The sequence below is a fragment of the Micropterus dolomieu genome, linkage group LG22 (genome assembly GCF_021292245.1).
Source record: "Micropterus dolomieu isolate WLL.071019.BEF.003 ecotype Adirondacks linkage group LG22, ASM2129224v1, whole genome shotgun sequence".
Lineage (NCBI taxonomy): Eukaryota > Metazoa > Chordata > Actinopteri > Centrarchiformes > Centrarchidae > Micropterus > Micropterus dolomieu.
The window spans coordinates 878,219-892,596 of record NC_060171.1 but is presented as its reverse complement, the minus strand read 5'-3'; the positions used below and the strand labels follow the sequence as shown (position 1 = coordinate 892,596).

The window sequence follows — 14,378 nt, the reverse complement described above, 5'->3', positions numbered from 1 at the left end:
GGCTGTTCTTGAATGGCCCAGCCAGAGCCCTGACTTAAACCCAATTGAGCATCTCTGGAGAGACCTGAAAATGGCTGTCCACCAACGTTTACCATCCAACCTGACAGAACTGGAGAGGATCTGCAAGGAGGAATGGCAGAGGATACCCAAATCCAGATGTGAAAAACTTGTTGCATCTTTCCCAAAACGACTCATGGCTGTATTAGATCAAAAGGGTGCTTCTACTAAATACTGAGCAAAGGGTCTGAATACTTATGACCATGTGATATTTCAGTTTTTCTTTTTTAATAAATTTGCAAAAATTTCTACATTTCTGTTTTTTTCTGTCAAGATGGGGTGCTGAGTGTACATTACTGAGAAATAAAATGAACTTTTTTGACTTTTGGAAAATGGCTGCAATGAAACAAAGAGTGAAAAATTTAAAGGGGTCTGAATACTTTCCGTACCCACTGTATATAGTTACTCTGTAGAGAATAATGGCGTCTGACAAACTCCAGACAGGCTTTGAAATCTAGAGCAGAATAAAGCTTCCATCTAAAACAACATGTCACTGGCTGAGATAAGATGGATATTAGATTGGACTTTGTTTTGATTATATATCCTGCTCTCTAATTATCAGCGTCGGCCACTGAACACTACTTCAGTCTTTTTCATCATTTTGATGTGTTATTATTATTATCGTGTATTCAGATTCTGTTCTTGATGTAATTATTATTTCCATTGACCTCTTACTTGTTTAGAATAGTGCTCTTATTCATATCTAAACATCCGATGTAAAACAACCTTTCACTTAACTTCCGTAACTTATAAGTCTCATGGCTGCTCGACTGATAAATGTTTGGGGGGCAGCCACAGTAAAATGTGACTAATAGTGATGCACCGAAAAGAAAAGTCTTGGACGAAACAGAATATAATGAAAAACTTTCCCGAATACCGAACAATGTATTTCTAAAAAAACATTCCTGTTTTCATTTCCCACAGGATGTGGAGAGACTATGGTGGGGGAGTCCGGGGCCCGAGAGGGTCCAGTAGAATTAAAGTAAAATTACATGAGTCCATTTACTTTTAATGGAATATGTTTTATACTTTCTGTGAAAATAATCCAATTAATCTTATTTCCACACCTTATTTTGAAAACCGGACATTGTCACATGTGTTTCCTCCTCGCGTTAAATCCATCCGGTCCGACCCGGTTTGATAAATAATAACATGAAGACTTCACAGCCTCTCTTCATACTAAAGAGACAAACTGACAGGATAAAGTCTCTAACCTGCCTGTCAGCTCGCTCTGGGCCGCTTCACTTACCGTAAAGGCTGGAATACGTGTGCACTCCAAATGTAGGCGCGGCTAGTTTAATCTCCTTCTCACAGAGGAGAGACAGAAACACTCACAGCTGTTCTTTTCACAGATGGAGCGGATGTGCTGGAGACAGTTCAGCAGAACAGCGTCTGCAAATGGCTCGGACACTTTAAAATGCTTCGACATGGAAATGTGATTGTTCGATAAAATCTATTCGGTCTTTTGACGTGTTAGGCCGAACACTGGGTGCATCCTTATTGACCAAAACTAATAATGTTTGAATCTAAAGACTAAAACACAATTAAAGTTCATTTGGTTTATCCAAACTGTCAAACCTGTTTGATTGACAGGAGGCGGAGCTGGTGCCGTGCCTGTGCGCGTGGGTGTTGACCTCCGTCGATGAGGTCACAGCTGGAGAAGCCACCTCCCACCTGGTCGAAGCCCCGCAGCACCACGAGTGGACACTGCACGACCTGTCAATCATCTGGAGGACGCTGCTGGGGCGGGGCCACATCAGGCCCCTCCTGCGAGGCTTCGAGCTCTTCCAGAGGGTAAAAGATGAGAAAATGAATTATGTGATCAGAGAGAGAGATTTTAAAACATTAGCTGAGCGCACCGCAGTGTTTCTCCCTCCTGTCTGAAGCTGTGAAGTTTTTATCTTATTTAGGTCAGGAGCTGGATGGAGGAGTCATGAAAAGGATTATACAGACTGGATTAGAGCTCCCTCCTTAATCAACACAGTGTGACATTTCCACAGGCTGCTTTTCTCTCCGAAGATATTACATCTTTTCATTTGGGGAAAAGTCTTTTAATATGCGATATATTAAATTTGAGAGAGAAAAGTTTTTCTTATTTTCTCCTTGACTGGACCTTCAGGGATTTGTCTGGGTTTTTTTCCGGCCACTTCCCAAAAATGTAATATCTGGGTTGTTGCTTGATATTCTACTTTTGGATGGAATGTTTTCTGTCTAATTTGTGGTGATGGAGCAGTGGACACACGCCGGACCCGGGTCTCCCACACCAAAGGCATGAGAGACCCGGGTTCGAATCCACTGTGAGACACCAATGTGTCCCTGAGGGAGAGACTTAACCCCTAGTTGCTCCAGAGGGGACGCTTTGGATGAAACCGTCAGCTAAATGAATAAATAAATGGATGCATAAATGTGCAGTAAATGATTTATTGCATAAAGATAAAGTTGTTGGGCACAATAAGCACTAAGTATTCACATAGTTAATGAAAAGCAGATAACTTTGCTTGACTGACTTAAAACCAATTCAAATCAGTAACTGAGGTTTGTGTCTTTCTCTCAGGACTGCCCCCTGGTGTTGGTGCTGAGGATGTTTGAGTTGTGTTGTGACTACAGGAATTTCTCTGAGGCCAAAGCGAAGCTGTTGGACTTTCAGAGGACACTCATCGCTGTAAGTCCGGCCCACAGACAGACCAGTATTAGATTTGTGCAAAAACATCTTGAAGAGACTAGATAATCCATCACAGTGAGCATTATTTGTGTGATAACTCAGTTCAGGTTTTTATGAGTTGCGTTAGAAGAGCTCTGTACAAGGAGCCTTCTGAATCATCCAGGACAGGAAAGACTCACCTCACTCAGGAACAGGGAGAACGTGGCAGGGTAGATATAAATAAATACCAACAACCAGACAACTGCTTTAGCAGCACAAACATCTCCCGAGTGCTATACAAGTTACACTAAGGTGCAGCTCCCAGAGATTGCTCATTTCTCTAATGTGCCTTCTCTTCCTCGTTGCTGATATAGCTGAGAAGCGGAGGCCCAGCACCCTCCGGTGGACTCCCCCTGCAGTGGGTGGAGAGCCAGGCCTCCGTGCTGCTCCTCACGATGCTGCAGCGCTGCTCCTCCCAGTACGACCTCCACCGGCTGCTGCAGCTCCTGGCCGACGTCGACAAACTCCTGAAATCCAACGGTGAGGTCGGAGAGTAAATCACTGATCACAGAACCTGTCAGAATCTGCCGGATGCAGCTCAGCAGATGACTGAGGATTATTAACTGCTGGCGTCCTCTGAAAAAGATGTCCGTTCTGACCTCCGATCTGTCCACAGGCTTATTTTTATTGTGTACACAGGTGAATTTAGTGTGAAGTTTTGAAAGTGTGTGGTTTTCTGTGTGTAGGTCCAGACTTCAGGAAGCTGAGTCAGCTGAGTCAGTTGCTGCAGGGGTCAGAGGTCAGCCTGTCTCCCAGGCTGCTGCAGTGCTGCTCTCCCTCCGTCCAGCAGGAGGAGTTCCAGGCTGCAGTGGACGCTCTGCAGGCCAGAGGCCTCTACAGCCAGGCCAGGCAGGCTGCCCAGCTGGCCGGCCTGCCCGTCCACCGCCTGCTTCTCAGCCAGGTCCGACCCACCACACATCAAGATTATATTTACATTTTAGAGTCATGCATATTTTACATTATCGATTATTGACTTGGCTAGAATGATGATGGCCACGTTAGTCAAACAGTCTCTCTAAGGTACTAGTAAATAATTTTCTGATCACATTCTTGCTCTCCAGAGGACGAACCTTCAGTGTTTGAATGATCCATTAACCTTTCCCCTCAGCAGAGCAGAAGGATGCTGAGGTCACGTTCTCTTTGGGAAATTTAGGAGGTTTAGCGACCTGGGATGGAGAAAACATTTAAAATCAAACCCATGGTGTGGTTTTATAAGAGATTTCAACAAAATAGTTAAAAGAATTAACAAAGGAGTCAGTATTTCTCCAAAATTAGATTAAAAATGAGATAAATAGGAATTAGAAACAGCATTTAGACTTTCACGTGAAAGGAAATTCACAGGATCTACGATTTTGCCATTAGCCGAATTAAGGAAATATGACAAATCACAGTAATTCATAAAAAAGTCCAGGCTACTGCCCTCACCTTTTCACTTTTAGGAAACCTCAACTTACACATTGGTGCAGCAGTAAATAACAGATTTCGGTTTATCATAGATAATCGCAGATATGTGGCTAATAAATAAGAAATGTCTCCATTACAAAGTTTGTCCACCGGAGAGCACTGACGAGGTTATTTTTCAGCTTCTTCTTTAATAATCAAATGTAAGTCATTTTTATTAGATTGATTGTTTATGTGCTGAGTCTGATGTTTTATGAGACTGTCTTCCATGTAGCTTCTCCAGGAAGTAAACTCCCAGAGGTCCAAGCAGCAGTGGAGAAGATTAGAGACCCGGGTCAGCCTCTGGAGGAAATGTCACGAGCAGCTGAAGGCCGACAGCACAGATCCAGAATCAGCCTCCCAGTTCTTCCTGTCGCAGGCCGAAACTGGGGTTGGGGACTCCCCCGCGGCCACAGAGGCTCAGAGCGAGCTGCTGGATGTCCAGGAACGCTGCCTGCTGCTCTGCCTCGCCGCTCACTGGCTCTCCCTGCTCAGCCCGGCTCCCGTGGACAAACTGGAGAGCCTGGAGAAACAGCTGTGGATCAGCCGGGTCCGACGACGTGTCCTCACCGCCGCCATGGAGAAGGAGAGCGTTTTCAACCTGCCGCCGCCCGCCATCGCGCCTGAAATGAACACATACGAAGTGCTCATGAAGGAGTTCTCCTTCTCCAACATATCAGCCCTGAACACACACAAGTGTCTCAGTCTGGAGGGACTCCCGGGTCCCTCTGAGGGCCAGGAGGAGCTGGAAACCGAATCAGCGCCGAGTCCAGAGGGGAGGAACATTCTGCCTGTGCTGATTGGTCAGACATTAGATGAAGGCAGTATCCATGAAGCCAGCCGGGTCTGCCGATATTTCTCCCTGTATCACCCAGACATGTGGGTGGTGCTGCGCTGCCGAGGTCTGGCCTCCGGAGAACTGAACCCTGAAACACAACAAGACGCATCAGAAGCTCTGTCCACGAAGAGCCTGACTACCTGTAAGCTTCTGATCTTCAGTGTGTATATAAATATACTCTATCACAATATATTGTTATTGTTTTTACTCCCGGTGTGTTTCAGATGCATTTTGCAGTTGTCAGATAAGCTTTTATTTCAACATATGTAACTGTTGGCAACGCTTTAGCTTTCATATCTTTTTATTTTTTTATTCATCCCTCATTTTTGTACAGAAAGATATGAGTTTATTTTTTACTGGGAACTCTGTCTGACCCCTTTAGTCCACAGTAGTACTGTGGCTGAACAGATCCAGTGTAAACCTTGAAGGTGGTCTGCAGCTGTTCGCCATAGACGGACGGGCACCTCCCAAAAAAAAGCGCCACTTTTCCTCCTACAAATTTCCGCACAAGTCAATGCTCACGGCGGCATGTAGACTTGGCACAGCAGTGGCTTCTCTTCTGATGTTTCTCTCCAGTGGTGGAAGAAGTAATCGGCTCTTTACTTAAGTAAAACTAGCAATACCACAGTGTAGAAATACTTAGAAGAAAAGTCCGGCCGGCATTGAAAGTTTTACTTGTGTCACAAGAAAAACTGAAAAAAGTACAGGACCTAAAATCGAACCCTGAGGAACACCTCCAACAGCTCTGGTTGACCAGAGAAGGTTTTATAATCAAGATATGACCTCTGCCGATGTAGAGCAGGGTCCTTAGTACCAGCTAGGGGAGTGCATCTTCACTGGTCTCACGATTCGATTCCAAATATCAGGTCAACGATTCGATTCAATTTGTTTCCTCGATGCATCTCCTCGAGGGTGGGACGTTCTAGGCACCTCGTTACGATTATGAGGCTACGATGTGAAAACAAACGGATTAAGATGTATTTTTCTCACCGTGTGACTACTTGGTACTTTTAAAGCAAAGTATTTAAAACAATCCAAACAAGTAGGTAGTAATGAAATGCAGATATTTGTTACTTCATATAAATGTAGCTAACATTGCATAGCATCATTATTATCATTATTGTAATCTTGGATCGAGCACTGTGGGCCTTGAGAAACGGCATTGGGTTCATTGTGTACTCGATATGTGGATGAATGACAACAAACGACATTGAACTAGCAGCCGAAAGCGTCCTGCTCAGCTTCCAGGACGCAGTCTGAAGAAATGTTAGCTAGCGCTAACTGCCTTAACTTATCCAGCAGCTGGAAAACAACAGACAGACTTTAATAAACGGACACGCTGCGACCTGCACTGTACATTTACTGCCAGACTGAAGCCTAGCGCTCATGTTTTCCTCTGCTCCGCTTTCCCCTGTCACTTAGCTTTGAAGAATGAGCAGAGGACGCTAGCTAAGCGCTGCTGTGCGAGGTGAAAATCATTAACGTTAGTTGCGCATTGATTTTATTGATCATGTGTGAAGTTCAGCTGGCTGTTCACACTTCTCCGTTATGTGACCCGCAGACAGTTCGGAGCTGCATTCCCGCATGTCCGAATTCCACTTTTTCGTTCCGTCAACATTGCGTAATCGATTAACCTCTAGATAATCGATTGTTGACATTTGTGAATCGATTCATAATCGTCCAAGTCCGCATCGCGATGCATCTAAAAATCAATTATTTTCCAAGTGAACACTTTGTTTTAAATGCTGCCGCCTTATTTACAAACAACACGATATCTGTTTCCTTCCTTATCTCCTCTAGCTCCGTCTATCAGCAGCCTGTCGTCTTTCGTGATGCTCCCCCTCCCCGACGACGAGGTCGCGGTCCAGCTCCAGAAACTGGTGGACCAGTGTCGCCATGGCATCAACTACTGCAAACAAGTCCTCAGCCTCTACCAGCTCTCCAAGGTACTGATCAGTCCACCCTACCCTGCGCCGTCGTAGGAAATACTCGTTGATGCTATCGTTTTAAGTTTAAACCGCTGAAACAGGTGGCTCTCGGTGACGTTGTCCTTCTGTCTCGCCCAGGAGCTGCAGTGCTCCTTCAGTCAGGTCTGCAGGGAGGAATCCTGCTCGGTGCTGGAGAAGCTGCTGCTGTCGGACCTGCCGGAGCGCTTCAGGAAGGCGAAGGCCTTCATCAAAGCTCAGGGTCTCTCTGCAGACACTGTGGCCGAGCTGGTCTCCTCTGCCGTGGTCCAGGGGATGCTGGCCTCCACCCAGGAGCTGCAGCCTGGTGAGATCTGGGCCCCTGCAGTCGTCTTATGTCTCATTATAGAATCGAATTATAATTGAAATACACACTGGTTTCCATGTGCTGAACGGCTTTACTTTGAATCAGCTCTAGGAATTATTTAGGTTGAAGGTTAAAGGTGCCTGCTCTCTAATCTGAATGAGTTTTGATTGTTTAGTCTATTAAATGTCAGAAAAAGGTCCAGAGCCCACGAGATCAACTTGAAAAGGCTCTCGTCCAACAAATAGTGTCAAATATATTGAGCTTTCTTCATTTGAATGCAAATTATACTGAATTGAAAATAAAAAGTCTATTTTCAGTATATAAAACAGCAAATCCTCAAACGTTTTGATTAGTTTTATGTAGATCAGAGTTGAGATTGGCAGCTACCATCAGTATTTCCGTTTTAATAATCAGCCAAAGAGAGTGTACAAAGAGTTCATGTCAAGAAACACAGCAACAAGTTGTTCTGCTCCGTGCATGCCGAATGAGGGTGTGTTCTTAGGAGATTTTAGTATTGTGTTCCTTAAAATCAAACTTCTCCCTATCTGTGTGGCGCAGCAGAGAGGCAGGTTCTCAGGCCGTCGGAGGGCCGGGACTCGCTGGTCCAGCTCATCAAACTGTGTGACGACCCGAACCTGGTGGGAGTCAAACTACTGGAAAACCTCAACACTGTTCCACTGCGAGACCTGAGCTGCAGTATGACACACAAACACTCACACATGCAGCTTTTACTAGCACACATGTAACTGACACGTCCATGTATGGTTTGACGTATTTGCAGAGGACAAAGTGTAGAAAGTGAAGCATTTAAAGATGCATTGGTTGAGATGTTTTGTACAAACTTGACGTTGGCTGCCAGTTTAAATGAAATGTCCCTTTAAGGAGACACTTCCTGGTTATAATAGTGCTCAGTATAGTTCATGAATAGCACTTCACATGCCGTGTTTCCATCAGCGTTTTTTAATGCGCATTTTGAAGCATCGCGTTAGAAAAGGTTGATGGAAACAGCAAAATGCGCTAAACGGGAGATGGAAACACTTTTTACGAGTAAGTTCTGACGTCGCGAACTTGTAACTCACGTCTGATCAGCTGTTCTGCTGAATGATGCGTTCACCTCTTAAAGGTCCTTCTCAGATCCTTTGCTCTGCACGCTGATCAGACAGGTTCTCACCGCATGTTGCTGCTGAATCTCAGTGAACGCTGCTGATGGTGATATTACAGCGTTTAAAAGCATTTTATCTGGAACTCGGCACAACACCGGATATTCCCGTAACGCACGGAGACCTGGCTGGTAGCAACTTGAAACTTGAAACACATTCCTGAGGACCTCTCTCTGTTTCTCTCAGATCAGTGGCCCTCAGGTTCATGCGACTGGTTTTGTTTCTGGTTTGGAAGCCAGACGTCTTGTTACTCGCCTTCGCCTGGTTTATTCGCTCCAAACCAGCTGATGGAAACACACAGATTTCACAATTTCTCTCTTTTTTCTTTTTTTCCACATTTCATAAGTATGCTTAAAATTTGCTTGACAATTAGATGGAAACATGGCTACAAAGAAAGAGGATACTAATGGAGTTTCTCCTTCTACGCCCTTCTGTACTCACACTTACTATGTTGAGTACATAAGTACGTTCACACTGAGCAAAAGTCAGTGCACTATGACCAAAATGGCGTGTTCATAATGGTCAAAAAGTAAAGTGTAACACTGGACACTTCTCTCAACGGTGAAAATGGCGGCCAAGCAAGCTGCAGCGGTTGCGATTGTAAAAGTAGAAGTATGTTCATTTTTATTCATTTTAATTGTGAGTGAGCAAACAAGCCGGCAGAGATTTTGGCGGGTGACAATTAAATGATGGCGATAATGATCCGTCTGGTTATAATGAAAAATGTTGTGATCGTCATTTCCTTTTAGTGCCATACAGCCATGTTGAATCAGAATCGTCTTTATTGCCAGGTGTGTGGACACATACGAGGAATTCGACTCAGGATCGTACATTGATCACAATGTGCTTACTTGTACAAAAATACCATAATACAATAATAAAATAATAATAAAATAAAATCAGACACAACCTACAGAATAGACAACGCTAATAGACACACTATGAACAAAACAATATAAGTATAGCGTACACAGAGTATTTATTCGTTTAGCTAAGGCTTTGGAACAACGAGGGGTTAAGTGTCTCGCTCAGGGACACATTGGTGCCTCAAAGTGGATTTGAACCCGGTTCTCTCACACCAAAGGCATGTTTCTTATCCACTGCCCCACCGCCACCACAAAACGGAAGTATCCGAATTGAGACACTACTCGTGTGTCTTGTTATCTGCAAAGATCAAAGTTGCACCAATCCTATTTTTTATTAATGATACACTTGATGACTACACCCAGCACAGAATCTGTCACTGTCCACTACCTGACCAGCACCAGATATATATTAACGTGATGTCATCCGATGACACGAAATGACATTTTTGAAATCTTTTCTTCTCCTCCTGCTGTAGTTGTAGAGTTGCTGATCGTGGCTCACGACTGTTTCAGTCTCACCTGTAACATGGAGGGGATCGTCAGAGTGCTCCAAGCCGCCCGCCACCTCAGCCACACCTACCTCGCCCCGGGAGAGCACTACAGCCTGCTGGTAAGCCCCGCCCACTGACCCACACGCCATAAAGGTTGTTTTGTTTTGCCACAGACACTGAATCCACTTGACGTTTAGTAATTAGACAGATGAATGATGCTAAAAGGCCGCCCCATTCGCCATCTGAGTGACATCATCTGCGCTGCGTGTGTGTGCGCAGGTGCGTCTGCTGACGGGTATCGGCAGGTATAATGAGATGACGTACGTCTTCGACCTGCTGCATCAGAACCATCGCTTTGAGATGCTGCTGAGGAAGAAAATGGACACGGACAGAGGACAGGTGGACACACACAAACACACACAGACAGAAATCTTATGTTAATGTCCAACATTAGACGAAACAGTGGAGAGTGTCTGCACGCTGGACGCCAAAACTTCACTGGATCGTCAGACTGTTCTCCTGCACCCAGCCAAAGCTGCAGCACCTGTCTCCAGTGCCAGATGATCCTCATATTTATGCAGTTTTGAGACAATAATCTCATGAGGTAATCCAGTTGTGACACCGTTTTAACTCAGCCGTTTGTTAAACTAGCGTCACACTAATGTCTTCACCTCGTCATGACCGAGGGCGTCACTTTGTGTCAAACGATGCACGATACTGGGGTCACGAGAACGTGAACAGAAGCTGAAATATATGATTGGGGCGTCTGGGTGTCCTCCCCCAGAAGATTTTGAGCATTAAACATTTAATTTCCTGCAATCTGGAGACATTTTCTGCTCCAATTTATGGTGAAAATGTCTTAATTTATGTAAAGCGAAACAGACTTCAGGAGACAGTTCAGGATGTAATAAAATATAATGCAGTAATCAGAAACTTGTGTTTTTAGTTTAAGTTACTTATTTGGGGACTTTTTGCACATTTGTGTCTTTTATATTTTAATTGCATGTTTTCTTAGTGTGCATAGGAATCTTTCTCAGAGCATTTTCATTTGTTAGTTAACATTTGTTGCTATTCTTCAGATTTGAAAACAAAACAAATTGAAGCTTTTAAAAACTGATGGGGACAAACTCAGCCACAGAAAGCGTCACCAGTGCAAATGGCACCTGTGGTCATGCTGACTTCACATTAACCCCATCGTCCCCTGCTGTTGCAGAGCTCCAGCCTGAAGACGGCTCTGCTGGATTACATAAAGCGCTGCCTCCCTGCAGACAGCGAGAAATACAACATGGTGGCGCTGTGTTTCAGCATGAGGAGAGAGATCGGAGAAAACCACGAGATGGCTGCCAGGACGCAGCTGAAGATCATCGAGTCTCAGCCCTGGGGTGAGCCAACACAAGAATAAACCCAAAACTGTGCTTCTTGGTCTGGTTCGATCCCAGTGTGAGCCGTGCTGTCGTGTCTGACTTGTCTCTACACAGTCGTCTCTCCTGATCTGAAGAGCTCGTTGGTCAAAGTCTTGGGTCTGCTGAAGGACGCTGCAGAGAGCTTCTCCAAGGTACCCGGCCCTCTCTACATGCTGTTTCGTTTGTACCTTTAATAAGAAAGATATTAACCGTGTGCGTGTTTCCAGGACTCGTGTGTGCGTCAGGCGAGTCGCTGTGTTCGGACAGCCAAGCTGGTTGCTCTCCAGCTGCACTTCCTGAACCAGGGATCGGACCTGCGCGTCATCAACCTGCGACCTGCAGAGCTGCTGAGCACTGTCACAGCGCTGCCACGATGCTACCAGGTGTGTTTAGGTTACTACATACCTTACATTCCCCCATTCCTCATATTTACAGGATCTCTGCCTCTACAGAGAAATCGAGTACACGCTGAGGTCATAAACCACCCGGAACATCTGCTTTAAAAGAATTCTTTACGGCTGCGCAAAGAGAGCTTCTCAAAAGGACGATAAGCTCTTTGTGTCCTGTAAATTCCGTACAGTTCATCTAGAATTTTAGTTTCTAGTCTTGCACGGGACGTTTCCTTGTTTTGCAGTATGTTTGTGTGATGCTGCGTCAGGCGTTAGCTTTACGCTACAAATGTCGTTGTACAGTAGAAACTCATTTCATTTATTATACAGGAAAGTTTAAGAGCAACAATTTAGTTACAGTAAACGGGCCTGACTCAGTTTAAAAACTGGTTTACAGCAGGTTCCTGTTCTGCAGCAACATGGAACAATAAACACAATTTCAACACATTTCTACATTATTATTGACTAGACAGATACAAACAAGTGAAACATTAAATACAGGGAAACAAGACTAAAAACAATACATGAACAATCAGTGTGTGCAAGTATGACTGTTAAGAAGAAGCAGTTTATTTGACTTTTTGAAATATGTGATGGACGATAATGTTCGAATGTGATACAGCCCAAAGAAAACAATCGTCAGATTAATCAATGTTGAAAATACAGTTTGTTTGCAGCCCCGTTAGCATGCAAAGTGCTAACACACATAGTGACATATCATGTGTTACTGAAGCTAAGAAGCCAAAGCAAACTACTGCTGCATGCATCCGATCTGTGGGGATGCTACCATGCTAACATCAGCATATTAATATACAGTAGTTAACAGAACTGTAGGTATGCTCATTTCTTACTGTCATGGCTATAGACATTTTAGCTGTGTCTCAATTCAGATACTTCCGTTAGTACACCATCATGTAGTTAATAATGATGATAATAATAATAATACATTTTATTTCTATAGCGCATTTCAAGACCCTCAAAGACACTTTACATTAAAACCAGAAGTTATGTACATTTAAAGATAAAATACATAAATAGCAAAATATATGAATGATGTAAAAACATGGCGCAGAAGAGCGTCGAGGCAAGAATATAAATAACAAACAGCAGCAGGTGCATTATTAAAAGCTAGTCTAAAAAGGTGGGTTTTGAAAAGTGATTTGAAAGAGTTCATGACGCTGCGTTCTCAGATGTGTACACTGTGTACACTGTGTACACAGTGTACTTCTTCTGTGGCGATTTTAACCGAGTCGCTCTTTATCGCCAACATTTAACTGCGATTGTCACGCGGCAAATTATCTGCTGGCTTGTTTGCTCACTTGACTTAAATTCAGTGTTGTTAAAAATGGACAAAAAAATTCACGTACTTTTACAATCGCAGCGGCTGCAGCTTCCTCTGCCGCCAAATTCACAAGTTCGGTTTAACGGGTCGGTTGTCCCTCTCCTACCGCTACGCAGCCAAGATGCCGACCGTTGTGGGGGAGAAGTGTCCAGCGTTCCACACTCAACTCTCTGATTGTTATTGTTGCGTTTTGCCGTACTTGTCCGTGTGAACGCACTCAAAATATCAAGCGTTTGGATAGAAGGGTGCGAATTGAGCCTCAAAATCTGAAATGAAACTTTGTAAAGTGAGTGTGAGTTTATTAAACAGCCAGGAAATAATGATATAAACCTGCAGTCCTGATCCAGAACCTCACACCTCTGCAGACAGACAGCACATCATGACCAGCTGTTCCTGTCTCTCAGGTGTTTGTGGTGTCGGAGGCGTACAGCTACAGTCCAGACTGGGCGGAGATTTTGTACCAGAAGGTGATCCTGAACGGAGACTTTGTTTACCTGGAGGAGCTCAAACGCCACCGTCCGCTGACCTCCAGCCTGTTTGAGGACATTTTCAAAAAGTAAGACGTCGGGGGCTGTGACACACATCGCTCTGTAAACCACCTGAAAGTGGATCTCCTCTCACAGGTGTGTGTGTGTGTGTGTGTGTGTGTGTGTGTGTGTGTGTGTGTGTGTGTGTGTGTGTGTGTGTGTGTGTGTGTGTGTGATTTCAGGCTGGACGGCGCTCCCAGCAACGTCACTCCGAACGTGAAGCGCCTGCTGACGCACTGTGATGATGTGTACAGTCGCTATAGGCTGGCCTACCAGCAGAATCTGTATGACGTCACCAAAACGCTGCTGCAGGACGCCAAGACCGCGAGCTACCTGAACGACAGGCTGGCCAGCTGATTGGTTGACTTAGTAAATGACGGACTAGCTGACCGGCCGGCGGGACCAATAACTGAAATATTGTTGCTGTAAAATATTCATTTATAAAAAAAGGACAGCAAGATAAACTTTGTCTTTTCTAACCTGTCTTCTGTGGAGATGACATCATCAGGTTGACTCATTTTCTTCTCACAAGATAACTGAATAGAATCAGTTTCTATCAGTCAAAGACAGATGAAAAATCTAGACTCACCAAATCTTCCCACCAGATATAATGACACTGTAAAAAGTCCCATTAAAGATACTTTCTAAACTGTTTCAGTCTTTAAGATTTTAGCTTCTGCTTTCATCAAATGCTGCAGATCAACAGACTTCTGCTCTGTAAATTACTTTTGTTTTCCTGGATCGCTTTCACTGCTATCCTCATTTTGATTAAATTTCTTCCAGCTTTGAGCAGTTGCCTTTTTTCCTTTCGTGCATGGCATCGTGGCGTCCAAAATCTGAGGGTTTTAAGATCCATACTGACTGTTGTGACCCGTGTGAACACACTATAGTTT

At 44.3% G+C, this 14,378-nt stretch overlaps 1 protein-coding gene across 2 annotated transcripts in view; it reads left to right on the top strand.

The window, feature by feature from the left end:
* Positions 1–14,274, top strand: part of spg11 (SPG11 vesicle trafficking associated, spatacsin) — a 47,700-nt gene extending 33,426 nt beyond the window's left edge. The window contains exons 26-40 of one of the 2 annotated variants that reach the window (XM_046036197.1): positions 1,651–1,851; positions 2,612–2,719; positions 3,073–3,238; positions 3,445–3,659; positions 4,434–5,178; positions 6,837–6,982; positions 7,103–7,307; positions 7,869–8,003; positions 9,810–9,943; positions 10,104–10,223; positions 11,038–11,206; positions 11,303–11,379; positions 11,455–11,610; positions 13,363–13,514; positions 13,668–14,274. In XM_046036197.1, the coding sequence (XP_045892153.1) occupies positions 1,651–1,851; positions 2,612–2,719; positions 3,073–3,238; positions 3,445–3,659; positions 4,434–5,178; positions 6,837–6,982; positions 7,103–7,307; positions 7,869–8,003; positions 9,810–9,943; positions 10,104–10,223; positions 11,038–11,206; positions 11,303–11,379; positions 11,455–11,610; positions 13,363–13,514; positions 13,668–13,842 (2,904 nt within the window). In that variant the 3' untranslated portion in view covers positions 13,843–14,274. Of the gene's footprint in view, positions 1–1,650; positions 1,852–2,611; positions 2,720–3,072; positions 3,239–3,444; positions 3,660–4,433; positions 5,179–6,836; positions 6,983–7,102; positions 7,308–7,865; positions 8,004–9,809; positions 9,944–10,103; positions 10,224–11,037; positions 11,207–11,302; positions 11,380–11,454; positions 11,611–13,362; positions 13,515–13,667 lie in introns of both variants that reach the window. The other variant, XM_046036196.1, reaches the window with a different exon arrangement.
* The last annotated feature ends 104 nt before the right edge of the window (positions 14,275–14,378 follow it).